General features: G+C 42.6%; 3 protein-coding genes across 4 annotated transcripts; 2 read left to right on the forward strand and 1 right to left on the reverse strand.

Annotated features, from left to right (window-relative positions):
• Positions 1 to 180: 180 nt before the first annotated feature.
• On the reverse strand, positions 181 to 5,411 carry taf6 (TAF6 RNA polymerase II, TATA box binding protein (TBP)-associated factor). The gene is made up of 15 exons (XM_037118707.1): positions 5,204 to 5,411; positions 4,089 to 4,246; positions 3,896 to 3,982; positions 3,587 to 3,740; positions 3,421 to 3,477; positions 3,214 to 3,333; positions 2,956 to 3,077; positions 2,660 to 2,737; positions 2,449 to 2,550; positions 2,176 to 2,358; positions 1,929 to 2,003; positions 1,716 to 1,841; positions 1,400 to 1,573; positions 1,091 to 1,282; positions 181 to 759 (listed from the first exon to the last, which is right to left on the reverse strand). The coding sequence occupies exons 2-15, from the start codon at positions 4,242 to 4,244 to the stop codon at positions 469 to 471; spliced, it is 1,917 nt and encodes a 638-aa protein (XP_036974602.1). The 5' UTR covers positions 4,245 to 4,246; positions 5,204 to 5,411; the 3' UTR covers positions 181 to 468.
• A 161-nt stretch (positions 5,412 to 5,572) lies between these two features.
• Positions 5,573 to 8,814, forward strand: mrps31 (mitochondrial ribosomal protein S31). Its single transcript, XM_037118710.1, has 7 exons — positions 5,573 to 5,845; positions 6,234 to 6,728; positions 6,927 to 7,082; positions 7,202 to 7,345; positions 7,423 to 7,496; positions 8,036 to 8,176; positions 8,273 to 8,814. Exons 1-7 carry the CDS (start codon positions 5,727 to 5,729, stop codon positions 8,506 to 8,508), a joined length of 1,365 nt encoding a protein of 454 aa, XP_036974605.1. The 5' UTR covers positions 5,573 to 5,726; the 3' UTR covers positions 8,509 to 8,814.
• Positions 8,815 to 9,199: 385 nt separating this feature from the next.
• LOC119030820 (forkhead box protein O1-A-like) lies at positions 9,200 to 27,639 on the forward strand. 2 transcript variants are annotated; one of them, XM_037118709.1, is made up of 4 exons: positions 9,200 to 10,978; positions 23,608 to 23,799; positions 24,445 to 25,610; positions 25,703 to 27,639. In XM_037118709.1, exons 1-3 carry the CDS (start codon positions 10,400 to 10,402, stop codon positions 25,585 to 25,587), a joined length of 1,914 nt encoding a protein of 637 aa, XP_036974604.1. In that variant the 5' UTR covers positions 9,200 to 10,399; the 3' UTR covers positions 25,588 to 25,610; positions 25,703 to 27,639. The 2 variants fall into 2 exon arrangements, with proteins under 2 accessions (XP_036974604.1, XP_036974603.1); XM_037118708.1 differs by having other exon boundaries at positions 24,445 to 27,639.
• Positions 27,640 to 27,710: the final 71 nt, after the last annotated feature.

The following is a 27,710-nucleotide window of genomic DNA, read 5'->3' on the forward strand; positions in this document are numbered from 1 at the left end:
TGACATCAAATCAGTTGCATTTTTCTTTCGAGCCATTGCTGACAATGATTTGGTCTTTAGATATTTGGTGATGAAAGCTTTAAATAGAAAAAAATATATAGTAAATAAAAAAGTAAAATTGGCTCAAGGCATAGAAACCAAATTAAATCAAATCAAATTATTAGACTTATACACAACACATCCAGATAAAGGATTTCATACAAAATCTGATTTATTTTAGAGTAAAAAAAGAACATGAAATCAATTAGAATATAAGCTGAAACATAACAGATCTCACAGATGGACCTTAGTTTTCATTGGGCATTAACATATTTACAATGTCACATTTGCTCTTTATTAGTCAAGAGTTCAGACACTCCCCTTCATGCCACTCCAGAGTTTAACCCTTTAAGTTCAGCCCAAACAAACCTCCTTGTGTGTTCATCTGCACCAACACAGTAAAAAAAATTTCCACTACCTATACAAGTCTCAGTGTGGCGACTGTGTGCTCGCTCCAGGAGACTCTGACCTGTCTAGCTTCATCCCTGCTTCTATTGGGGTTGAGGAAATTGAGGTTGGTAGCACAGAACTCTTATTCTCCAAGGAGGAAGAGGCAGACGAGGGCAGAGATACCACAATGTACTTCTGCATTGGGCGTGAACCTGTCAGTCCGGGGCCGCTGCCAGACTCCAGTTTTACCAAAGGCTGCAAGGTCGAAGTGGCGCTGGGAACAGTGCTTGTGACTGGTGAGGCCGACTGGGAAGAGCTGAGGGTGATTACCTGGAGGGAGGACAAACAGACAGATGTAAATTCAAACTCAGATTTTATAGAAATAACATTAACTCTGAGACCAGTGGTGTTTTTTTTATTAATCACACTATTAACTACTAAATATATATGTGTATACATACATTTTTCATGTCTCATTTGTTTTTCTCGTTCACTTTTATGTTGTGTTGTATTGTTTGTGATTTGTACATTACACATATGTTGTTATAATATATGTCATGACTGATTATGCTTACGTTGTCACTTAAGTTGTTTTACTGAAATGGCAACAGAAGGGTTAAGTATATTATTTCAAAAAGTTCAATATTTTAAATCAAGGCACCTGCTGAGTTGAGGCAGGTCCTGCACTGGTTGCCATGACGATGTACTTTGTTGCCGGGGGAGATGGCTGCGATGGAGTCCCCGGCCGAGGGGACATAAGGGTGAGGGAGCTTGGAACCTTAATGATGCTGGGAGTGCGAGGCCCCGCAGACCCACTTAACCCGCTTTGTGAGACCGTGAGAGTGGGACGAGGCTGCAAGACAGAGTCGTCATACATTATTGAACAGCTGTGTGTCATTCTGCAGTATTTGTATGCTTTTGCACATTCATGTATACTTCAAACATTTTTTTCATTAAGTATTAGCTGTACCTGTGTGATTGTAAGCGTGGTTCTGTTGACTTGTTGGGCTTGCAGTGCTGCTTGAGTCCTGGCCTTCATAACATGGGAGCACAGCATGGGTCCAAGGTAACCGTAGTCTATCCGATACTGTTCCACATTGTCAGGCTGGGGACGTATCTTGGCGATAACACTTGCACAGTGTTTCTTTATAAAAAGACATTTTGTACAAATGAAAGTACTGGTGAATGTCACATTTTGTAAAAAGCTTGACTGTTAACAAATGTATTAATCTGTGGGAGGCAGTCTACTTTAAAATGCACTGTAATCACAGAATTTCATTTATTACCAGTAGGAGGCTTTGAACATGGTCGGCTCCTATCTTATCAATATTGGAGACCACTGGTCCTTCCATCACTGCTTTGATGCGAGCACCCTCTACAGTAAGCCGAGGAAGGATCAACGTCTTTATCACCTACAGTAAGGAGAAAATAAGGAGGTTTGTGTTGATCCAAAGCACTAAAAACAATTAAGACCCGAAAGAAAACAGAATTACACTCACATCAGCTCCTAGTTCAGCGAGTCCAGCGATGCAGCCGTAACGTGTCGTCCACTGGGTTTTTTCATCCAACCAACTCTGAGGGAAACATGTCAGTCTGGTTTAGTTTGTGTTGTAGTTTAACAGCAGTGTCAAAGTAACATTCAAAGAAAGAATTAATCAAGATTTTCAAGTTGTTAAGATTATAAGTTTTTGCTACATTCTTTTCCTAGATATTTTCTGGGAGGAAATAAGCGACACAAAAACACACCTTAGTGAAAGTCTTGGTAATACGGGACTGGATGTTGTTGGTCGTAGTACTGAAGGTTTTACAGCTTTGGGCCATGAGGCGAGCAGCAAAGTCTCGCAAAGCCCAGTGGTTGTCAACATCTGGTCGCAAACACAGCTGCTTACTCACGATACACGTCACCACAGCTGGGATGAGCTCATGCAGCTGCAGATAGGAAAATTATAAAATTAGAATGCAATTGTTGAGATTATTACCTTCATAACTTAAAACAGTGACTGTTTTTTCTTCACTTACATATTTCTCCAAATACAGGGTGGGGTTGTCCATTAGAGCTTTGACCATCCGCATTAGATAAATCAGTAGTGCCAAGTTGTTTTGCACCACATTTACACGAACCTTGGTGGAGAGATTAATGTCAGTACTTTAAGCAGAGTTACACACAGGTATTCTTTACAAGCTGAGTTTCATTTCAGAGCAGTAAAAAGAAGTTGGAAAAGATGCTCACTCCTTCAGAAATAAATGTGCTGAATCTTGGGAGCATTTGATACAGTCCAGGATCTGTAGCAATGCTCTGTAGAGCCTCCTGAATGAGATAAGAGTAAATGTTTCTCAATCAAAAATGCCATGACAAATAAAAAAACAATTGGACAATGTCCTCTGAGCTGAAAAATGTTGCTATCTCTATACTGCACAGCTGATTAATGAACATGCACTTCTTGTCAAAACAAGTAAAGGTATGTTATGCAGTTTTGCAGCATGAATACAATTAACCATGTACACAGCCAGACAGGCAGGACTCACAGCTCTTTTGGCTTCACAGGAGCCAACACATGCTTCTGTGATTTCCTTGTAGTAGAGCTGCTGTTCCACAGACAACTCGTGAGTACTGCGTGGTTTCAACCGTATTAGACCCTTCTCCTTTCCTAAAAGAGAAAGTTATCAAGTTTGGATAAGAAAAAAAACATAACCACAAATCATTATGGAGGGAGGAAGTAAGCAAGGTAGGGGAACAGGAGGAGAAAACAGAGAAAGACATTCATTGAAACACAAGTTACTGACCTTTGCCATCAGCAGCTGTTGCCCCTTGACCCTTGCCTTGAATTGTACCATCCTCCTCCTGACCAGGTTTGACAACTTTAAGGGGCTCTGTAGATTCAACCTTTTGTTGCTCTTTAGGTGCTGAAATTAAGCAACATAAAACCAAGTTATTGTTTTTTTTCTACAAGATATGTGTTTTGGGAGAAGTTAAATGTAAACTGGACTTACCTGGTGGGGGATTTTCTGGAATAGAAGGCTGTACCCCCTCAATACTTAACCAGTGAGCTGTGGGTTAACAAACAAGCATAATGTTTAAGATAGCAAACCGCAGTCAAAACAAGATATTAAGAATATCCTGGAGTAAAATGACATTTTGTACTGATTATGAAGGTACCTTTGAGAGACACATCTAGTGGAACTCTTGGGAGCGGTGTGTTGATAATGTCACTGAGGTCAACTTCCTTTTCCTCGTAGAAATGAAGCTCTCTTCCACCACCACTTGCAAAGCGAAAAGGGATGAACTCTTGCGACTGGAACCCATACAGGGGCTATAAAATGAGAAATTACACAGAGAGCAGAATTTAGAAAGAAAGCAGACCAGAAGACCCACTTAATGCCATCCTTCAACTAACGTCATCAAGTGGTTTCATTAACCAGTTAAAAAAAGTGTTCTTTGAGTTAAAGTGTGTAAGTTCTTCCTTACCTCCACATTTTTGAGTTTGAGCGCATTATCTATGTCATTTGTGGTTAATTTACGCCTCTTCCCATGATGCATGAATTTGAGAGCATCCTATGTAAGAAAAGAGACAGAAGTAAAGCTCACATTCAAGAATGAGGTTCCAGAGCAATTTACAGACTCCTATACAAAATATCCGCTTCAATAATTTGTGATTTACCTGGGCGATTTCTTTTATTCTGTAGCTGACTTCTTCACTCAGGGCAACGCAGCTCTCCTCCTGCAGCTGCCCCACTCCGATGGACTCTGCCATGGCCTTCATGGACTCTGTGGGTAGGACTACCGTACACTGCTTCGGCCGACGTTCCTCCGCCATGGCTAACAAATTACAAAGGTCTGTTAATAACACCTCACACATTTATACACACAAAAATAATTGACCGAACTCAACATCATCCTGGTATATCATGGACAGGACTGATTAAGCTGTGGTGTAGCAAGCAATATACAGTCCTATAGACTGCTTCTGCAGACATAAATCTGCTAAAAGTACATTGTCATTATTCCATTTCCCCAAATGTAGTTATGAGAAAGAGGTCTAGTCTCTAATTGCAGCTAATCATTAAGATATTTTTCAGCTATATGAGACAGCTACAGTATATATCTTGAGAGATCAGCCTGTCAAGGCCACTGAGCAGACAAGTCCAAACCTAAATGTGATGAATGCAAATGAGGGGTTTTTGCAATACAATTTCAATTGTGGCAGAACTTGGGCAGCTTGACAAGAGTTTCCGCAAGAAAAGGAACCAAGATGTGCAAATTCCTGCCGATCAGCAAATAATTTCTACAATAAATGCCTCATTAAATAACAACGTGAAGGAAAACTCAGGTTTTGCATCTGTATTTGTCTTGTATAGTTTGCAGAGAACGGCCATAACAAGTGTTTTCAGCTACTTGGGTCAAATATCATGATCTAATCTACTCTGAATCAATGTTGTAAAACAAGATAACATTACAATGGTTGATAACTGAGGGGTGAATACTTTTAAAGGAGGGTTTTTAGATGATGTTACTTCATGTGTGTAAACAAACACACTGAGCTCCACAGAAAGCGGGTTAACCACGGAGCAACATCCGAACAGCTAACTACATACAACACACAAGTCACACCGGCTATATATTCATGCAAATACAACAACTCCATTGTAAAGTTAAACAAGGTTAATTTTGAGCTACAAAGCGACTGTATATCGCTTCAATATTAACTTACAGTGAGCGGAATTTGCTGTATGTTAGCTTGCATGCTAGTAACTTAGCTTCCGTTGACGTTTTTACCTGTATGAAGTTTCCCTCTCCTTTCCGAGTTTAAGCAGGAACTTGTGCGAATGAAAACCGTCAATGTTGAGATTTGCGACAATAATTATTTCGCAAAGCTAATTCTTTTCTATGAATATCCATCTCTTGATATAAATAAGTAACTAATTCACGGAATGCAGCAGAGATCTTCGTTCGTGAATTAGCGCTAGTATTCCATCGCCATTTTGAGTCACGTTCCGGTTGTGATATCGCGAGACTATAATTGAGGCACTCAAAGTAGCTGTTAATCGAGATATTACGTCTTACAAATCAATTGAGTAAATGTGTTTCAAATGGCAAAATAACCAGTACCACATTTAGATATTTCAGTGAAATATTGGTGTCCCACGGAGAGTACAGCTTATTTACACAAGGTTTCTAGCAAATTCTACCTATCCAGCTGGCCGGAACCATTGTTATCCTCGAGTTTACGGGGGTGACTTAATGTTGTGGCAACGCAGACAAATGTCAGGAGCGTGGAAGGACATTGCAAGAAGCAATCATGTTTAGATTATTATTCCGGACTGTGTACACTGCTCGAAACTACCCAGTTAGTGTCAACGAATCGTTATCGTTGCTAGCTAAATGTGACAAGGCTAACTGTATAGCTCCAGCGTTAAGGTGAGTTTGACTGTGAACTGTTACTGAACAACACATATTATGACACACAGAATGACTTAGTGATGTCAAGTTTTGCTCTCACAAAACTTACAGTTGACGTTATATTTACACTAACAACAATTAACACTGTAAATGACTTCTTTGAATGAGAGATACGTAATTGAGAGCTAACTGTTAGCTTGTAGCTTGCTAAACGTGCACTGACGGGGCGGGACGTTTTGATTGACATTTCTTCAAGCGGAAGGTCGTTTCCATGGTAACGCGAGTCAAGAGAAGATGGTCCCATCCACAGCCCCATGATCCCTAAAGATACCTGTCAGCCATTGGTGTGGTATGTGGTAATAATAATGATGCTAATGACGATTAACTCTGTTTTGATCCCACACAGGGTTTCCAATGGAGGTGGCCTCAGAGCCCTCAGCACAAGTTCAGTCAGGCTCTGTGAAAAGAAAAACGAATCCGTTACAGCTAAACAAGATGAAGAAGCAAAAACAGATGCAGAGGCCGACCCTAAAGAAAAGAAGACTTTGGTCACGCAGGAGGCAGACGAGGACAGCAAAGTCATCAAAATGGCCGAGCAAAGTGAGGAGCCGCTGGTGTCAAAAGCAGATGATGGAAGAAGCGATACGCAGCAGCACCAGGTGGATGTTAAAACTGAACCGGATGTGGTTACGCCAGAAAAAGTAGAGACTGATGCAGCTATGAATGGTAAAGAGAGTCTACTAGCCCTCCTTGGAGGCATGAAGGTGGACGTAACAAGTAAAAGGAAGCCCAAAATCGTAAATGATAAGCAAATTGAGTCCACCCCTGTGTCTAGACCACCAGCCATGGAGAGCACCATCAGCATGTTTCAGCAGGCTACAGAGGAGGCTTCATCACAGAGGTGAGAGGGGGAGTGAAAATTGAGAAGTTATTCATCAGTTTGTATTGCCTTTTTAAAGTGCAGGCCCATCCACAACATTAAAAACACTTGTTTGTTTGTGCCTGTAAATTTGTTACGTACTCTGCACTCTCGTCTTGGGGGGGTGTCTCGAGCCCTGGTCTCTCTTGGTTTATCTGCCTCTCCCACTGTGTTCTTCAGTGTAAAACTGGATCCTGAACTGGTAGCAGCTGCATCTGCAGCAGCTTCCACTCTTCCTAACAGCAGCCAGGCTGAGTCTCAGCTGCTCAGGCAGCTGAGGCAGCACGAGGCTGTCACTGAGGCTCAGAAGAAAGGTGACACGGCCAAAGACCTTGGGTATGTGCTTATATATGTCTTCAGTAGATCTCCATTGTGGGATGTTTTTGATGGGTTTTCATTCTGTGTAGTAGAAAAATTCACATGTAATAAACATTGATCCAACAATATTTTTTCAGACTACTCATCGCTGAAATGAAAATAGGAAAGCATTCGAACCGACAAAACGCTCGGCCGGCGAATCAGATCCGGTTTGATGAGGACGGCCAGGGATACACACATGACAGAGGAATCACATCTGAGCTGGACAGTGCTCGGAGAAAGTAAATACTTTCATCACATTTTGAATTGGATTGTTTTTGAGAAGGACCACATGTTTATTGTGTGTTTTCTGTATTAGGAGGAACCTGTTCTCTGGGAAAAGACTGAACATCTTCACCCCCGGAACTGCTGACGGAGCTGAATCAGCAGTTGGTAATGAGGAATTGATTTTATTTTTTTTTAACTTCTACTGTTATTGTGAATGTGTTTGCTTATAAAGGATGATTTATGGTGTTGGTTATTGAGATTATTTTTAGACCATTCAGTTAGTCTTTCTTTCTCCTCAACAGATTTAATTCCTCATTGTCACAGGGCTGCAATTATCAGTTTTTTATATATTGTTTAATTTACAGAATATTTTCTTGAGTAAACGATTACTTTCGATTTTCCAGAGCCAAAAGTGACATCTTCAGATTACTTCTTTATTCAAAAGCAACAGTCCAAAACCCACAGACTCTTCAATTACTGCTAGAAATGACAAAGAAAAGCAGCATCTCCTTATATTTTAGAAGCTTGAACCAGCAAATATTTGGCATTATTGCCTGATAAATGACTGAAATGATCAGTTATCAGAATAGTTTGAACAACTTTTCTTTCAGTCGACTAAACATTGCAGCTCTGCATTGAAAAAGCTTTTTGTTTTTTTACCTCACTGGGACATTTTGCTCATAATGCTGCTGTCATATTTTCAGCACGGCCTACTTTATGGGACTTGGACTTTGCTCATCAGTTGTCTGAAGTGACCAACCAGATGCCCCGCAACGGGCTGGAGGAAATGATCCAGTGGACCAAAGAGGGCAAAATGTGGCAGTACCCAATCAACAATGAAATTGGTGAGTTGCGGTTGAATTTTAGTTGAATGTATGGAGTATGTAAAGATTGATCTTGGCTAAGGGACCATATGACCTTGTCCCTTTTCTCTATGTTAGGCCTTGAGGAGGAAGCCAGTGTCTCATTCCATGAGCACATCTTCTTGGAGAAACACATAGAGGAGGGTTTCCCCCAGAAGGGACCCGTGCGTCACTTCATGGAGCTTGTGTTGTGTGGTCTGTCCAAAAACCCTTATCTGACAGTCCAGCAGAAGAAGGAACACATTGACTGGTTCAGAGACTACTTCCACCAAAAAGAGGAAGTCCTTAACGAGGCTGGTGTTTACCTCAAATAAGCTTAATGGACTAGGACCCCTTTAATCAGTGGGGGCTGAAATTGTGATCCTCTTCACCCACATGGTTCCACAGGTTGTAGCTTGGGTTTCTTAACTCTGCCATGAGGCCTGTTTAGATTGGACTGGCGTCAAGTCTGCGTCCTGGTGTCATCGCACAGCATCTACTGTTTCTAAACAATGTTGCTTCAGACTGCAGAACCACAATCACTTCACTGTTGACTTGTCACATAACGGAGAGTGAAATGTTGCTGATACAAATGCTTGTACAAAGTATACAAACAATATAAAAAAGCAGAAGTTCTGTCATGTTTTTTTTTGCTTATTTAATTTTCTGCCAGTTACCCTCTTCTACTAAATGTTTGGTTACACAGGCATCTAACTGACTATTTAGATTTTAGTTTTTCTACAATGATCAACATTTTGTTGTATGCTCATATCAGTTGAATAGGTTTAGTGATATGATGCACGAGAATAGTTGCGTTGATTTATGCTGGTATACATTATTAATGTATTGAATTAAAACACCCAGTTTTGTACTGAGGCACGTTTGCGGATGAGTTGCATGAAAACAAAAAACAGTGATGTTAATTTTGTTATACTGTTCAAGACCTTCCCATTCAAAGAAAATACGCGTGGTGAAAATATTTTTGTATTTTTGTGTCAAGGATCACACAAACATCATGATTAATGGTGTTTTCCCTGGCAGGTCGTGAAAATAGTATAAACTTTGCAGCATCTAGGATCAGATTTACAGCGGGGGCGTAATGAGACCTTGAACCTGGTGGCCTTTGAAGGGAAGTGCTTTTAGAGTTAAAAACATGTTAACAATGTACCACGCTGATTCTAAAAACACCCGCTGCAATCTATTGTCTGAGGAAGTGTGGAAAGTGAGAGGTTGAGACTTGAAAGTGCCTCATTTCCACATTTTGTTCACTTTTCCTTAAACACAGTCAGGATTGGCGAGATAAGATGTTGGCAATCAAAGCTGTAGTTGTATGTTTATGGGCCATATAAAGTGTGTTTGTGTGGAAAGACACATGGCTCCATCAAAGAGTTCTTGTATGCAAATTAGCCACTAGGTGTCACCACTGATAGCTGTGGCTTGTGCTTTTCTAACAAGTTTACTGCAGAGCTGGAGAGGAGATATTTAAACAGAAAACTTCCCAACAAAACTGGATGTGATCGACCAACTTATAACTAAAATTTTGTCATAGCATTTTATAAAGTGATGGCAGTGTTTTGGACATTCTAATCTTAACCTACTGAAAACAACAACTCTTGTCACTTCTCAACACATATAGTCAAAAGTTTTTAGCTAGAAAGCCAAAAGTGACAAGGAGGGTTATTCAGAAAAACTCTGGTGGCTGGTCAGATGGGTACAGTATCTGTCGAACTGCTGCATTTAGGTGCCGTAAAAATAAGCTTGAATTATGGGGGAAGTAAATGACCCAAGAATTTGCAATGACAGTTTGCAGATTGTTAAAAATCACTTTATTATATTGTTGTAAAATAAATGGTGAGAAAGAGGACACCTACTGTATTTTCATCCTGGTTCACTTTTGCTGAAACAGATTTTAATTTGTGTCTTTCAATTACAAATAGGGTGCAATTAGATCCAGGCTAAAGAGCACCTGAATGCACCATCAAGTCGTAGCGCTTAGAAGGCGGAGCCTGTGAGTGGGCCGTGAAGGCAGCACCAGGCTTTACTGGTGTTAGTACAGACAGAGCGGCTGACTTGAGAGTTGCAACTAGCGGGTGCAGGATGGTGTGAACTTCACTGCAGACCTTGAACTCAACACTCTTCCGAACTTCTGGTTTTTCCCTCATTTTAATTAATATATGTTTTGTATGTGAGCCTCTGCGTGACAGTGAGAGACGGTTTGACCCTGACATGGCTGAGGTACCAACACCACCACAGGTTGAGATAGACCCGGAATTTGAGCCTCTCTCCCGCCCGCGGTCCTGCACCTGGCCGCTGCCCCGACCGGAGCTCAACGACCCGGCCAGCTCCAACACATCCTCCCCGGCCCCGTCGGTGCAGCAGGAGCCGGGAGGAAACGCCGAGTTCATCAGTAACCTCTGCCTGTTGGAGGAGGACTTTGAAGAGTACGCGGAGCAGAAACCGCCCGTGCCCTGCAATGATTTCCAGTGTCGGGACGGAACCTGTGCGCATCTCCATCACCAGCACCAGCAGCACCGTCACCTCCAGCAGCAGCAGCAGCAGCCGCTCCCGGGTCCCCAGCTGCCGCCACAGCAACAGGTGCCTCCTCCCGGTGTCGCACCCCAGAGGAAGAGCAGCTCGTCCCGCCGCAACGCCTGGGGCAACATGTCGTACGCCGACCTGATCACCAAGGCGATAGACAGCTCACCTGAGAAGAGGCTGACGCTGTCTCAGATCTACGACTGGATGGTGAAGAGTGTGCCGTACTTCAAGGATAAAGGAGACAGCAACAGCTCCGCGGGCTGGAAGGTGAGTGGCCGCGTGCACGCGAGGGCTTGTCGGTGCAAGCGCGCGAGCAGGTGAGCGTCCCAGGTGTTGAGGGGTGAACCTGCAAAGCTACCTGTAACACTGCAGACACCAACCAAAACAAAACTCACACACACACACACACACACACACACACGGGGCGTATTCTTGTGAGCATTTGGTGCGAGGAAGAACTTAACTCGTCTGATATTGTGAATGAGGAGCAGTGTTGATGTCAGAGTGCAGGTATATCAGGAGGCAAACAGCGTGACTCCACATCTTCATCAGCATCTGACTGCACTAACGCGCTTTTCTGCACGTGACAGTGAGCAGAGAGGGCAAACGGTCCTCTTCTTAAAGGTGCACTCTGGTTTTGGGGCAAGACATCGTAATCAGAAGACAAAGATCTTCATTGACTGATTTTTTTTATGCCTAAACAAACTTAATAAACAAGCTCTCTTTTTTTCTGATTCTGAAACACAGAATAAACACACTGACCTTAATAGGCAACACAATTTCATACTGTTCAACGTTGTTTACATGTGGCGGACCCTGCCACCTCTCTAGCTTCAAAAGGTGTCCTGGAGAACTTATTTTCAATTTCTGCGAACAGCTCGTTTATTCAGTTATAGAAAAGATAAATACTTGTGTGTTTGTATCATTACTTCATTAATATTTGTTAATATTAAGTTTGAATTTCTTCTCCAAAACTGCACAATGCTCCCTTTAAGTCTTTTGTCCATGAAGTAGCGGACTCCGTAGTCCTGCTTTAAAAAAACAGCGCAGGATCACCAAAATCTCTGTGTTTCAATAAGCTCTTTTCAAGACATGTCGACGTGCAGAGAAACCACAGGCGTACAATTAAAGATGGCTGCACTCCAGTTTTACTCCACACCTTTCTCACTTGTATGCATAATGTATCCATTGATCCCATCTAGGCGACAGTATGTTAACCTGGGCTGGGAGAGGGAGGAAACAGTTCAGCCTTAATATTACTGGCCCAGAAATAGATACAGCTTGGTTTTACATTCAAAACATACCACTTAAAACAACCTGTCATCTTTACCAGAACCTGTGTTTTGCTCCAACCAGTTACCTTTATTTAAATGGACGCTGGTTTTAAGTTGAAAACTTGAATTTCAGGCCAAAATTGTGTGCACTTACAGTGGTCAGTTTTTTCATTAAAATGATTAATAATAGCACTTATTCTTCTGGTGGAGACAGGGTAAAATATTTTTCTTGCAAAAAAAGGTTCAATAATGTAGTACATGATAGTCTGTACCACTGCGTGACAGTTAACGATTATCGTACTGTGCACATTTTCTCATAAGAAATTGAATTCTGCCGCATTATTGTCATTAAAACGAATAATATGTCAAGCTTTTATCAAGTTTCATGTCAAGTTATACAAAGAAAAGGATTTGTTTTCAGTCGAGAGACCCTTCTGTTTTCATTCTGTTAATTGTGTAATACAGTGATACTGTGTTATTGTTTGAGACTGTGATCCTGCTGTGACTGTTTCACTCTGCTGCAAGCAGAGTCCACGAGCTTGGTGTTCACAGTTAGTCTTGTATCTGGCTGCAGAGCTTTGGCACGTCAGTTACCTTTGAGGTTTTGGAGTGGCTTCCTCTGTCAGCGGCAGCACACGCCTCGTTTGCTGTGCCAGCGAGGAAACGTACACCTCGAACATCCAGCGTGTCTGATTGTAAACATCCCATACGTGAGCCTGAGAACATTTCTCTCTCTGTAACGCCCTGAGGCAGAACAGCTCACAAATAATGGTTTCAGTTTGGGGGGTGCGGGGGGGCTGGTGGTTTTATTTCATACCTGTGAACTAGATGTTTGAGAATAAAGCCTTGGCTGAGATTCCAGATATACCTTTCTCCTATTGATGAGCAAACCTTGCCGGGAACAATCTAGTCCAGCTTGACCACAAAACACAATGACTCATGGTCTGTGCAGCGTTTCCCAAGTCATGGAAAATCTGGTACACTCCTGAAATTTGAAAAGCTGTGCTGTCCGGCCTGGATCTGTGTTGGAAATATTTAGTACGAGGTAAGAAGTTGGAAAAGCGTTTGCGTAACGCTTGCACAAACACGTTAATCCCGGTCTTATTATTGTCTCGCCGGGTGAGGAAGTTACTCAGGCGCGATGGACAGAAAAGAACAGAGGACAATAGAAGACAGTTTAAGGACGTACCCCAACTGAGAGAAATCTGCACACACCCCCCCCACCCAAAAAAAAAAAATCAAATTCACATTTCAGTTATGGTTCCTCTAACTCCTGCATCCCCATGAGACGTCAGTTCAGTTATGTCAGGAAATGCTTCTGTGAACCTCAATCAAATATAGCTTTCATTGTTCAACACCCCCTCATGAAAAACCCTGATCGCAGCTTGAATTGTGACTTATGGCTCTGCTAAACCTCCCCTTCCTCCTTTTCTTCATCTTTCTGCAGCTCCTCAGCTTCACTCGGTCACACACACTGTAGGCTGCACCAGCCAGTGGGAACGCGGGCAGAGTTTTGCCAGCCTGAACAAATTCTGTTCGGCGCTCTTGCGACAATAACAGGAGGCGACACAAACAGCTCAATCAGTGTTGGGGAGTGTGTCGGAGGGGAAGGGGCTGGGAGAAGGGAATGCTGGGAACAACGTCAAACATCCTCCATTCCTGAGCCGTGCGCTCATATCTCTGTGTCCCTGTCTTCTAGAGTTTCCTCAGCGGATGCTGCAGCTTGGAGAAAGGGATCGCTGCTTTTCATCCCATCACTTCCTCCTCTGCCCTCTCTCAGGCCTTCTGCTGAAGGTGTTTGTGTGCATTCAAGTGGGCCAACCATGCTTTCAGTGCCAAGATCTGTAAATGTTGGCCAGTGGTCCCCAAAGCTTTTTGAATCACATGCCTTCTACTAACTACTTCTTTTATTTTTACTTGTATTGATTTTAGTATCTGCAGTTTAATCAGCCAGCAGCCCGGTGTCTTCACTCGTCATACAGCTCTAGTAAAAGAGGCCAGTCAGTTCTGTCCGTCGGTCCAACGCTTCCAGACTCAAATATCTCATCAACTTCTGGATGGATTCCCATTACGTTTTATACAGATATACATGAAGAGTCCTTTTCATCACTTTGGCGATACTTCATCTTTTAATCAATACCACCATCAACACTTTTGGTGTTTTCTCTTAAAGGTGCACTCTGTAGTTTTTGGAGAGAAAACGATCAGAAGAGAAAGATTTTCATTGACTGATTTATTTATGCCCAAACAAACTAAATGAACAAACTCCCTTTGGTCTCATGACTGAATAAACAAACTGATAACACAATTTCATACTCATTTACATTGTTTATATTTGGCGGACCCTGCCACCTTTCTAGCTTCAAACAGCGTTCTGGAGACCTTATTTTCCTCTGAGACCAGCCTGTTTATTCACTTACGGGACAGATACATATTTCTGAGTTTGTATTATGACCTCATTAATATTGTAAATGTTGAAATTCTGAGTTTGAATTTCTTCTCCAGAACTACACAGTGCCCCACAAAGACCCTCTGGACCCTCGACTTCAACCCGCTGCCCCTGATGTTGCACTCGCTTTTTTGATATCCGAATGAAAAGCCATTTTCGTTATTGCTTAAAGCAAACATTTAACTAGCTTAGTACCTAGCTCAAAGGTAAACGGCCTCATGGACAGTCGCGAAGAACAATAGCTCCAGCTTGTTAATCTTTAATATTAAATAAACACATCTCTACCTCAGCCTCTGCATTCCTAAATGTTGGCACACTCGCCGGGCCTTGGAACCACCGGCTGATAGTTATTTTTACACTCTTCCTGTTAAAAAAACACCACGGTCCCCCCACAATGAACTATGATGCATTTCCTGCAGAGTGGATGGAAAACAGTGCCATGTGTTAACATCCCCGCCCTGCAAAACACGAGGGTCAGGGCTGGAAAAAGAGGAGGGACCAATCGGAGAGAAGGCCATATATGGATCATGTTTGTGCATCCAATCGCGCGTGAAGCCGTTTTATTCCATTCCAGCGTTCCCGCCACACGCGAAAAAAGAAATCACAATCGGCTTTATTATTATGGTTTTGTTTCATATGTCGTTCTATGTGTTGACTTTAGAACCCACAGGCGTCACCGTGTGTGATTGTAATGACAGATAGAGATAAGCCTGCGACCTCATGGTGGGTGGAGGGCGTTGAGTTTGTACCTCGCAGCTCCACCTAGAAAAAAACTGAAGGTGGGTGGAGGGCAGGACGAGGGCGATGCTGCCGCTAGAGCTTCCTGTCTCCCCCGTGTCATGGTGATTTCTTTGTTTTCCCTCCAAAAAAAAAAGAAAAAAAAAATTGTCAGAGATCATGGCGCCTTCACCGCAAGAGAGGCCCACAGACAACTGGGAGGACTGGTTCCCCCTGGGATGTCAGTCGGCCTGTGAGTGGCAGTGTGCAGCGTGGAAGGTACTTTACCATCTTACTGGTACTGCCACTGTTTTTCTCAGTGAACCGTGAGATTAAATAATGGAACAGGAAGTTAGCAGCGTTGAGTTTAACTGGAACATAAGTTGTGCGGTCATTACAAAGCATGTGAAAATGGCAAGAATGCATTTTACCTAGAGGTTTTGAAACTTTTAATGTAATGCAGTGTTTAAAAGAAATGGGTTTTTAGGACAGCTTTGGTGGAAGTGTGCAGTCGCTGCCTGTTGTGAGATATTTTTTTCTTACTGCCTCATTTAACACAGGTGTAAAGTCAGAAGCCTGTTGACCATGCTGTTGGATCGCATACTGTTGAAAGTAGTAACAGACAATACAGATGTTTTTTGTTTTTTTTAAATTCAGAGTGAGATAAATGGAAAATCTCACTCCTCTACCTCCATTTGAACACCTTCAGTTCAAGCGTCAGCTTATGAGAAGTGCCAACTGGTAGAAGTGCAGGTCGAGTACAAGTGACATGTGTGATTCTTGATGACTTAGTCTGGACCAGTGCACTTACAGTAAACTTCACTGGTACTTTAAAGATTACCAGGATTGTGTAATCCGGCTGCCAAACCATCCAACCAACAAGAAAACAGGCAACACAACCTCCCGGACTGAGGTAATTAATAAATACTACAAGAAAATTTAAGTTTATTCTACAGATAAACCAGGTAGAGAAGCATCATCGGACCGGGACGCCCACAGCTTTGGTCCAGACTAAAAGAAGATCAAACACACCAAGTTTGTCCCACACATCGTGCCCCCCTCAGCTTGAATAGTTGATATCTAAACTTTTGATCATCACATTTTCATGAGAAAAAGGCAACTTTATCACTGTGAGCATGATATCATGCTAACATTGAGCTCAAAGCACCACTTTTCCTTCAAGTTTAGCCTTCCAGAGACATTTCAGAGTAGCCTGTAGTATCAACGTAGACTGACATTTGTAACGTTTTGGTGTTGTTTCCACTTTTTCATTTCAGTAAATGGTCAATTTTAAAATGGATCACCCTCGGTGAGGTGTTGTATGAACTCAGTTTGAGGACACAGGGCCTGACAGGAGATAACAGCCTGAAGGAGGCAAGAAAAAAAAAAGACTGAATAACTGCCAGCTATTTGTCTTGGGATCACAAGGTTAAAAAGGGAGGTCTGCCCTGAACTTAAGAGGCCCACTGAAAGCTTCAAGTAACCCCATGAAGAAAGGGAGGCTCGGGGCAGGGGCTTTCACAGAGGAGCGACGGCGGCTCGAGGGAAGGAGGGGAGCAGTCAGCTGACTGGCTGCGAGGCTGAGGCCTGTGTACAGTCTGCCAGCTGCACACATGTGAGTCTGAGGAATCTGCGGCATGTGGGTTACTGCATTGTCCTCCAGCCTGCGCAGGACAATAATCTCCGTCTATATTATGTTCACAAAGAGAACCTGGCCTCAAGTCCATTATGCAAAATATAAAGGACACGAGTGCCGAGGGGAGGCAAAGAAAATATGGTGTGAAGAAAGAGGAACGGGATCAAGAGTAAGTGAGATTAGTGTCCAGTCCTGCTCATGACCACTTTTTTTTATGTCGTAAAAAGTGTGCGAGGAATGTCACTCTCAGGATTAGGCTGAGAAAAGATTAGAGATCAACTTTAATCACTTTGGTATTTCTGAAATATGATTGCATTTTTATAATCAACGGGACCGCCTTCGTGAAATATACGTGTGGGAAACATGGGTTTAACTGTGTCGTTCTCCTTTGCCCCCTCCTTGTTTATCTGCAACTGAACTCGCACAAAGCTCCCCACTCCTTTTCATGGTCCCACTTTGAAGCCACTGCAGAAGTAGGTCACTCAGTTTGATGCTCAGTGTTAATGAAGTAGCCTGCATTGTGCCGGGCAGTCAGGGAGAGAGCGACATTAGTCTCCAGACTGAGCTTGAGTGCTAAACTCCGCTTGTGCTTCCTGGGTCAGAAGAGAAAAGGGGGAGGGGTGCACAGGAAGACACTGCCAGGAAGTGGCTTCTCCTTTTACTGTAATCTCTGCAAGTGCTGTGCTTTCTTGTTTACACCAGAGCGCTTTGGGGTGCTAGTAACGTGACAGCAGTTAGTTAAGATCCAAGTTCTGATTACTATTATTTTTCAATTATTTCATTCTTTTTCCAATCAAAATCATGCGATATAAGATGAAGAAGCAGTGTGGTGTCATTAATGGGAAGCCACTCAGTGCATTAACACAGAGTGATCAGCGAGTTAGAAGTCAGCAGAGGAAAGCAGAAGAATTTAGTTCCTACATGGCTGAGAACTTAACATGCACATTCGGCTAACAAACGGGTCAAGAAGTTTACCACGGCCGAACCAGTCAATGGCAGCCAAAAAGATTAGCATACTTCCTTATTTCGCTGTGTTTTATGATTTATGGACGATTGTTCCACGTGTTTCCTCTTTCTCTACAACTTTTGTTTCTGCAGAACCAGCACAAGGGCTGCTCTGAGGTCAGTGAAGCTCTGATTAGAAGGAAGAAAACAAAAGAGGTTACACAACACTAAATCACGCCAACATAAATCAGATGCGGGAATGTACAGTAGAGCTTAAAGTGAGACTGTGTGACTTTATAAAAACAAAAAGAGCAGCACATTATACAGATGTACAGTTACATTCAATAGCGTGCTATAGGGCTGGAGCATTTTGTAGCCTAGCCCAGAAGCTAGCATCTTGCAAATGCTGATAATTTTCCCGGAGCACAATTCCTGTTTCTTACATATAACTTTAAAGGTAACGGACTGTAAAATCTGCCACACATTTTTTTTTGTCAATCATGGGGGTCCCGCTGTGTAAATCCCCCACTGAGAGGCTGACAGAGGGCAGTGCTGTGCACGGACTCTTTAAAGGACAGGGGCAAAAAGATTTAGTCAAGTTTACGCTGGAGTGGGATTTACTCTGTATTGTTTTCCATGAAATTAAAATAAAGTGTCATTTATTAAACATAAAAAGAACTGTTCCCTTTAACTGCTTTATTTTCTTTTTCAAATGGTCACCCGCATGCAGGAAACAAAGTCCTTGAACCGCATTTTTCAGGGGTACATCTCCCAAAACGCTGCTTTTGTTTCCCTTATTTTGAGGTCTCAGAGCCGACATGTGCCTCCACAAATGCCGATGAGGTTCTTAAATTGGATTCATGAAAAATATAACTCCTGCTACAGCCTGACGTGGTCTGGTATTGCTCGCGGCTAACAGTGGCTAATATTAGCTGATGTTAGCTAACTTTAAGCTGCTAACATTAGCTCATATTAGACTTCTTTGCTTGGGATAGCGTACTGTTACACATTTGAGCACGTCCTGGCTGAACATTTCAGTCAACCCAGTGTGTACTGAAATGAGCTCGGGCACGTTTACAGTTTAGCTTCTCAAAATGATGGTATCTCAAAAACGTGACAGTCTCACTTGAATATTCTTGTGACTGTGGATGCGTGAGGCCACGACATGTCGATGCAAATTCAAACCGAATCTTATTTTCTTGCCGGCCTTTCATTACAAACTCAACCGAGGCCTTATCATTGATATAAAACGAGTTCCCTGCTGGAAAAAAAAACAAAACAAAAACGCATAGACCAGCACTGGTCACCAGCAAAGACCAGCATATGTTGTGATTTGGTGCTGGTTTTGGTGCTGGTCTATATTGGTTTTGCCAGCAGAGTTACTGATTTGAGTAGCAGCTGCTCTCCAGCAGCCGGTCTCCAGGGGGATACTCCTCGTTCTGTCTGTGGTCGTGTCTGCCGCTGTATGTAAAAACGCTTTCGACCGGTTGCAAAGCGAGACCACTTTCACTGCGCCTGCACCTGTCCCTGCAACCGGGCCCTGTTTGTTTACTTATCCTGCGACCGTTACTGCGAGCCTCATGCTTCAGTACACAAGGGACAGCAGCTGTGTCAGTTCGATTGTTTTGAAGTCTGGTAGGAGGAGTCATCTTGTGCTACTGCAGTTTGTTTTGATGAAGCTGATCACAGTTGATGATCATTCAGCACATCTGAAGAGATGCTAGAATTCAGATCCTTCTAATTGATGGTTTCAGCAGGGTCGCAGTAAGTGGACTTAAAGCAACTTTGCTGCAGAGAGACAACTGGTTTCTGCCACACTGCACTCACAGCATGCAGGTCAACATGTGGCATTTCTGAGGGCAAACTGAAAATAGATTTTCTCAGAAGTAAAATAGACCTTTCCCATGTCTGGTGTCCTTGCAGCAGCAGAATTGACCGGAATTGCATTTAAAGCAATCAGCATTCAAACTCCTAATATTTACACATTTTAATGAGGTAATAATACAAACTCTGAAACATTTATCTTTTCTATAACTGAACAAATAAGCTTTATGCTATATTAAAATGTCTTCCGCAAAAACCACATCGTGCACCTTTAAATACAACAGATCTTTTTGTCACGTATAGGCCCTCATAATCTGCGCGTGGGAACTTCCCTGGCGCCAAGAAAGGTCACCCAAGATTTGTTAATGTCCCACATTCACATGAGCTGCCACGCAGCTACAGGTGCACATATTTTTAGACTTCAAAGTGGGTTAAAACTGAGGACCGTAACAATCTGCTTTAATAGAGTTTAGCAACAATGATACATGTAGGCCACCTTGGGTCAGGCTTTCAGAGACATAATGTGTGTGTGGGGCACCTCCTGAACTAGTGAGGCAGGACATGTCTTTTGTTCTCTTTGGGTTGAGGTGAGGTCTGTCTGAGACAAGGATTATCCCAGGCCGAGGAGAGAATGGTCCTTCACAGGGCCCAGTCATGCAGCCCGCCATCTATTGTTGGCTCTAATCAGAGGCTGTAGACATTTGCATATCACAAGCGATCTCAGCCGTGTGTAGGCAAGACATGTCTTTTGGTTAGCTGAATAAAAGTTAATCTACAGACTGAGCCTGTGCAGCTCAGATCGTAGGTCCTCCACTAATGACTCATTTCCTGTCTTCGGTTACAGATTGAGATCATGTCAAAAGAGAAAAAAAAAGGGAGAAAAGGTCATGAATCAAATGAACACGAGTCAGATTGAGCATTGCTTTTTGTGGCCATGCAGACAGTGCTAACTTCAGTCCTGCGTGTGCAGGATGTCCTCTGTCACAGGAAGCCTTATTTAAAAGTCAGTGGAGGAGAAGGGAGGTGTCTAGTTAGGCAGAGGTGGGGGTGGGGCTGGGGGTGGGGGGGTTGTGTTGTGGTCAGTCAGACAGCGGACCGTCCGCCGCAGCACGTCACCTCTGATGCTTCTCCTCCTCTCTCTGTTTCTGCTCCATGATCAAACCTGTTTGCATGTCTCTGTCAGCGCCGGCTGAGGAGCTCGTGTTCAGCACGCAGTGAACTCATTGACCTCAGCTCTGCCGGCAGCAACAACATCTCATTCTGTCGCCCTCCCCAGCCCTGCTTCGAACTCCGTAACCTCCCCTCGCTTTCTTCTTCACTAAAAATGTGTCATTCATGCACAGCCGGCTGCCCCCGCTCTTATGACCGGGCTTCAAAAGGCTGCTTTGGGTGTGTAGTTTGAGGTTAAACTTGGCGTGGTTCAATGCCTTTGTTTGGGGACAGTCATTCAAAAAGGCTCTCAAAATGTGTCACTCTGGTAATGCAGCTTCATAGAAAGTGTATTTTATCACTTTACTGAGCTATCCTCAACATGAAACTATCCTTTATAGTTGTTTTTTTCAGTTCAAAAGTTATAGATATTAATAATCTTTCAAATATCAGAAGAGAAAGATCTGCTCTGACTGTTTTTTCATACTTAAACAAACTAAATACACAAACTCCTCAGTTTTCATGACTGAATAAAATGAGTAAACAAACTGATCCTAAAGGACGACACAGTTTCATACTGTTTTACTGTGTTTATGTTTGGCGGACCCTGCCACCCTTCTAGCTTCATACAGTGTTCTGGCGACCTTCTTTTCCTCTGAGAACAGCTTTGTTTATTCAGTTATGGAAAAAAATGTTATTTCAGAGTTTGTATCATTACCTCAGTTGTGTTGTGAATGTTAAAATTCTGAGTTTGAATTTCTTCTCCAAAACGACATATAGTGTCCCTTTAAATGAATGCGCGATGAAGACAAATATAAATGACGGGACACGAGTCATATTCTGATGATTAATATGCACTGAATGCATTTGCCAAGAGCCCAAAACATTGCGGAGACACACTCAGACAATCCGTCTATTGTTTTGAATGTGTGTGTCTTCATCTCCATGCTTTGTGTATCCCTGCTGAATCCTGTGGTTGGGGACATCTGGCTTCACTAACTGCAGGGAGCTGCTTTTGCATTCACATGGGTATTCAGGGGAAATTCCCTGCTAGTACATCTTGCGCTGCACTTTGCTCCTTCATTGTACCCACCACCCAGCGCATGCAATTTTATCATATCAGGAAGATTTTGTCCAGAGCGACCGACATTCGCTCTTCTCGACGACCGTCGATGTTTTTCTTTCTGACAGAGTTACCGCAGGAGGCGCCTCTGCATCCCTCCGAGGGTTCGCAACATAGCATTAGAGAGAAAGAGACCGAATGAGGCTTTAGGTGTATACAAGTTAGCGCAAGGACAAAATGTGACCACAGAGAAAAAAAAAAGTGCAGGTTGGTGAAGCCCAAAGTAATACAGCCTGTCTTATTCAGCAGACGTCTTTGAATGTGCTCTTTCTGTTTGTCAGCTTACTGGAGGAATATTTCTGGTAGCGCAAGAGACATTAAATATATTCGCTCACACGTCTACTAAAATTGGCCACTTTTCTTGTTTTCTTTGTGCTGCTTTTTCAGTTTGGTGGGGCAGAGCTGCTGCCGGTGGAAGGGTGGTATTGGGCAATGCAGATGAAACTTGTTGGAAATCCCAGGAAACACGTGATTTTGTGGCCTACAGGGAGGAGGGAGAGGCATTACCACCCTAATAAACTCTAATATGAGACTATTTAAAGCAAGCATTGAGAATGCATTCCTTAAAACAATGCATTGTGCACTCATACAAGTAGAGGCTTGAACTGAAAATAGCATCAACAGGTATAATTTCACTTCTTCAACCAGATTTTTGATGCATCAAAAAGTGCTAACTGTAAAGGAGACATATGGTGCTAATTTTTAGGTTCATACTTTTATTTTTGGTTACTGAATACCTACCTGGTCTGCTCTGATTGGTCAGCTCACACACACCTGAGCCAGTTGACTAACAACAACAACAACAACAACAACAACAGAGCAGCTGTGCTAAATCAATTCTCACTTGCCTCCTCAAGTGCCTCTAGGTATAAATTATGCAGATGTGTGACATGATGAGGTAGAGTGATGTCACAAAGTCACAGAAAAAGGCAAGGCTACTAACGAGTTGTTTCATGAGCAGTGTTTTCTGTGGGAGAGAGGAGCTTCTGTTGGTGCGAAGAGTTTTTACATGCACAAGAACACATATTAAACACTGAAGGACAGTGAAAAAAACAAAAAAGCATATTCAGCCTCCTTTAAATAAACGGTGCTCTGCTGGTTGTGGTACTAGTACATACTGTTTGTATTCTCTGTAAATGTCCTTTTAATATAGGTTCTTGTGTTCGGGGGGAAAAATACTCTTCTATTATGCTGTTGTGCATTTGCCCCGTATGATGCCAACATATATTTTGTCTGTCATCATATTTGGTAACAGATACTGTATCCTGACTTCTTCCTACATCCTCCCTGCAGGGGTACCAAATATTTATTTAGTGTAAAATAAGTGACCTCATATACCCCAGCCATCCCTCGCTCTCTCGTGCCAAAGTAACCAATGTCTTATGCTGCAGAGCGTGAGAAGGGAGTGGAAAAGGCTTGGTAGACATAATATTGTTAACGGAGGATATTGACGTGTGAGTACTTCCTGTTCATGTGCCGGCTTTGACATCACACTTGACTACCAGCTTCTTCTCTGCCCTGTATGGAAAATGACAAATGTTTCCCCTGCAGCAATGCACCGAAAAGCAAACGGGGATAACTCACAGAGGCTTCTGTTTGCAGCGTATTTGCACAACATGTCTCCTGTGCCTTTACACAACAATTTATAGACACACTAGAATATCTTGACATCATTCATAAAAAATATGGAGTTATTTTGATGCCTCTAGCTGCACTGTAGACAACGCATAACTGTGATGTCCACAGATCTTACATGTCACTCTCTTTTTTCCCATCCAGAACTCCATCAGACACAACTTGTCCCTGCACAGCCGCTTTGTGCGCATACAGAACGAGGGAACGGGAAAAAGCTCCTGGTGGATGCTGAACCCAGAGGGGGGGAAGAACGGAAAGTCACCTCGACGCAGAGCTGCCTCGATGGACAACAACAGTAAGCTGGCAAAGAGCAGAGGACGGGCCACAAAGAAAAAGGTACAGTCCCTGTTTTATTGACGATATTCTATTGATTTAACATAATCTGCTTATAATTTGAATATGAATATTTTTTCTCACAATTCTGATGAATCTATGATAAAGAAAGTTTGACATTTTACAAAATATTGTTCTTTGCTTTCCTGCCAACAGTTAGATGAGAATATTGATTGCATTCTGTTGAATTTTTTTATGATTTCAACTAAAATTCTTACATATTGCACCTTTAAACATGTGCTTACAGCCTGCCAGTTAGCTTAGCTTATCTTAGCATAAAGACTGGAATTGGGAGGCACCAGCTAGAGCTTTTGTGCAGGAATGTTACAGCAATCAGACGTAGTGACTGTGTCTCCGCTGGTTGCCTGGCACCCTCACAGTGATGACAAGACTCCGGGAAGTCAAGCCAATAGTGTTACCTTTGAGAGATCAGCTGCTTCCCTCAGTTTCCAGTGTTATGCTAAGATGATCAAACCGGTAGCCTCAGATATGAGACAGGAATGGGTCCCATTTATCTCTCTGCAGGAAAACAATAAGAGTGTTTTCCCCAAAGTGTCAATCTTTGTAGATTTTTTTGATGTAAATTAGTAATACACAGGTATTTTTTTTGGCGGCCTGTGTAAGCACACAATGTTTTTCTCTCCTTAGATGGCTCTACAGGAAGGGGTTGAGGGTGGAGCAGGCAGCCCTGGTTCCCAGTACTCTAACTGGTTGGGAAGCCCAAACTCCCACAGCAATGAGGACTTTGAAGCCTGGAGTTCATTCAGGACACGTGCCAGCTCTGACGCCAGCACCCTGAGTGGTCGCCACTCACCATTCCCATCTGAGCAGGATGACCTTGGAGAGCCTGACGGCCACATGATGTATCCTGGAGCAGCAGGGACGCTGCCCAGCCTGTCCGAGGTGACTGGATCAATGGGCCAACGAGGCTCAGAGAAAGTTATGGAGAGCCTGTTGGATAATCTGAACCTACTGTCCCCTAAACCTCCTCAGCTGGACTCCTCGCATTCCCCAAATGCTGCTTTGCTTCACAGTGGCCCCTACAGCTCCACTGGCTTGACCCCACACCCACAGCAGGACTACCGTAAGTGCATGTACAGCCAGGTGAGGATGAACTCTCTGTCCCCTGCTCCCATGCAGACACTCCCAGAGACAAAGCCAGGCTTTGGGGCTTATGAGAACCAATATATCTGCCCTGCTGGCCTCCTCAAAGAGCTGCTGACCGCAGATGCCAGTAGGGACATGATGCCCTCTCGGGACACTCAGGTTGGGAGGGGAGGTTCCCTAATGGCCACTTACAGTAGCCAGAGCCATGTTGGGGTTCATAATGGAGTAAAAATGATGAGTCCTCTGCAGAGACACCCAGCTCCTCATGTAAATCCACAAGTCATACATAGCCGGGGTCCTTCAGCACCACGAGACTTGAATAGCTGTAACATGATCCCCCTGACTAGTCTTTCAGGGGCCCCTCCTCGAATGACCAGCCTGAGGACATGCATGCAGCTGCCCCGCGCACACCCCGCACACACTAATGATGTGTCGGCAAGCAACGGCAGCAACAACGTCTACAGGGAGCTGAACTTGGTTCATCCGCACAGTCACCATCAGGAGCGGCTGCCCAGTGACCTGGACAACATGTCGATCGAGAGGTTTGAATGTGACATGGAGACTGTCCTCCACGAAACCCTCATGGAAGACGGGGCACTGGACTTCAACTTTGACCCTGCAGCTGCATCTCATGGGTTTCCCCAGAGGGTTAAGACCACCACACATAGCTGGGTGTCAGGCTGAGATGGATGGGGGATCAAGAATAGGCAAGAATGATAATTAGTCTGGCAGTAAGAACATATATTAAAGGTATAACAAATAAAATGTTTCATGAGCATTTTTCCATTCTCCCCCACAGATTTTTTTTCTCCAGCATCACCTTCATTCAGAGACTGGAATATGTAAATCCAAAAAAGGCAGCACATCAACCTTTACACAACATTGGACATAAAAGCTGCATTTAAACAGCAGTGAATATTCATTTTAAAAAAAACATTTTTTAAGAGCATTGGACACTGGACACAGCCTGTTTTTGCAACTATCTTTGTTTACAATTGCCTGTCAAAATTGGACATGACATGGAAAAAAAACCTGACTAAATCTGACATTCTCTATGGCAGTGGGGTTTTTTTTAATCCTGGTCTTGGGGACCCCCTGCCCTGCCCTGCCCTGCCCTGCCCTGCCCTGCCCTGCCCTGCCCTGCACACCTGATTCAAGCTTCAGTGACAACATTTTCAGTCTTCAAGGGTTCAATTTGAGCATCAAGCCCTTAATTACAAGGGTCCACCTAGTGAGATCATTCATCTTAAACAGGCATCAAAGAATGTGTCGCTATGCAGATGATACACCATTTTAGTTAGCATAATATGGTATATCATCTTCATAGTTACACATATCCTGAAAATATCCTCAGATTCTGCACATAGCTCAAGTGTTTATAGACTGATGTTATGGTCAAATTCAAGTTGAATTTAAGTCATATTTCCTCACTGATGGTATTGATGGTTGATGGTATTATGAGCTGCAACTCTCACCGCAATCAATCCATCATTCATATTCTGTATGAAGGTATTTATTTATGTTTCTATTTGAACTGTAGCTGATGGAACATTGCTTTGAAATGTGTGTGCCTATAATGTGTACAATGTATATACTGTACGGAGTTCCATATTGTTATGCTGTGTTTAGATTTATTAAACTTATATGGCAAGGACCTGCAGCTACATTAGACACGTTGCCTTCTGAAAACAGTTTACTGACATAATGTCAACGCCACATTAGATAAAGTGAAGAAAGCATGTTGATCAAGTTAAAATCAGATCTGTTTTAATCACATTCTGTAAAAAGGGACATTTTGGAGACTCCGTGGATTTTGGGAGTCGTGGGAGGTGGAGAGGCTGATGATGCAGATACAGTTTTTATGCACCAAAGAGTTGTCTACTCTAACATTTCATACAAAGTTTGACAATTAACTCTGCCAACATGGTCTCACGGACTTCTAATGTTGTACATATTATCTTATTTAGCAGTACATTTTTGTATATGAAGGGTTTACATGACTGTGATTATACTCAAGTATTATACTTTATGTATGATTGTGTCAGAAAATGGTTGTGTACATATCTCGGTTCAAACTATATCAATAAATATATGAACACTCGTACCTCAAAATATTTTACCTCTGAAGTGTTGAAGGGATTTTTCCTGCCATTTACCTCAGTGAGTAATGTATTGCATTTGTCTAATTTCCGACATACATTATTTTGTACATATTTTCTTTGTTGTATTTTATTAATGCTGTTTGGACCTGTTCAAAGTGACGTACCGTCTGACTTTGTATTTCCAATGTTTTCTTGTGTTTGAGGATCATAGCCATTAGTTTCTAGGAGGTATTTTGTGACAGAACAGTTAAGAATCTTAAATTAAATTTGAATTTGTGTGAAATTTTATGTTGAAGGATTTGTAAAAAAAAAAAAAAAAAAAAAAAAAAAATTAATATTAATTTGATCATTCAAAACTTCAATTGTTTCGTGGAGTAAAATTGCTACTACTTAAGTTACAAAAACTAAATGTCTTATGGTGTCATTTCAATAGTGTGTCCAGGCCCAAACGAGATTTCTTTTTTTAACCTCATAAAAGCTGTTATATTTCATTATATAAAAAGAGTATGATGACGTCTTATTTTGTCTTTGATATCCACATGCAGGTATTTTCAAACAATGCAGCTTTTCTATGTAAAACATTTGATGCATAAATCAATAAATGAACTTGCAATTAAAGGAAGAAAAAACAAGATGTTGTTTGTGTCTTGGCGTCTTTGTCATCGTAGCATTTTAAGGCAATATAATGACAACTAGTGTTATGAG

Source organism: Acanthopagrus latus, chromosome 13 (genome assembly GCF_904848185.1).
Source record: "Acanthopagrus latus isolate v.2019 chromosome 13, fAcaLat1.1, whole genome shotgun sequence".
In the NCBI taxonomy this organism is placed as follows: domain Eukaryota; kingdom Metazoa; phylum Chordata; class Actinopteri; order Spariformes; family Sparidae; genus Acanthopagrus; species Acanthopagrus latus.

Coding starts and splice junctions, on each gene's coding strand:
- LOC119030820 (XM_037118708.1), top strand. CDS start 10,400: ATGGCTGAGGTACCAACACCACCACAGGTTGAGATAGACCCGGAATTT. Junction 10,979..23,607: donor ACAGCTCCGCGGGCTGGAAG/GTGAGTGGCCGC, acceptor TTTCCCATCCAG/AACTCCATCAGACACAACTT. Junction 23,800..24,444: donor GACGGGCCACAAAGAAAAAG/GTACAGTCCCTG, acceptor TTCTCTCCTTAG/ATGGCTCTACAGGAAGGGGT.
- mrps31 (XM_037118710.1), top strand. CDS start 5,727: ATGTTTAGATTATTATTCCGGACTGTGTACACTGCTCGAAACTACCCA. Junction 5,846..6,233: donor TGTATAGCTCCAGCGTTAAG/GTGAGTTTGACT, acceptor GATCCCACACAG/GGTTTCCAATGGAGGTGGCC. Junction 8,177..8,272: donor CCCAATCAACAATGAAATTG/GTGAGTTGCGGT, acceptor TCTCTATGTTAG/GCCTTGAGGAGGAAGCCAGT.
- taf6 (XM_037118707.1), bottom strand. CDS start 4,244: ATGGCGGAGGAACGTCGGCCGAAGCAGTGTACGGTAGTCCTACCCACA. Junction 2,738..2,955: donor CCTGTGAAGCCAAAAGAGCT/GTGAGTCCTGCC, acceptor TATCTCATTCAG/GAGGCTCTACAGAGCATTGC. Junction 2,359..2,448: donor CCCTGTATTTGGAGAAATAT/GTAAGTGAAGAA, acceptor TCCTATCTGCAG/CTGCATGAGCTCATCCCAGC.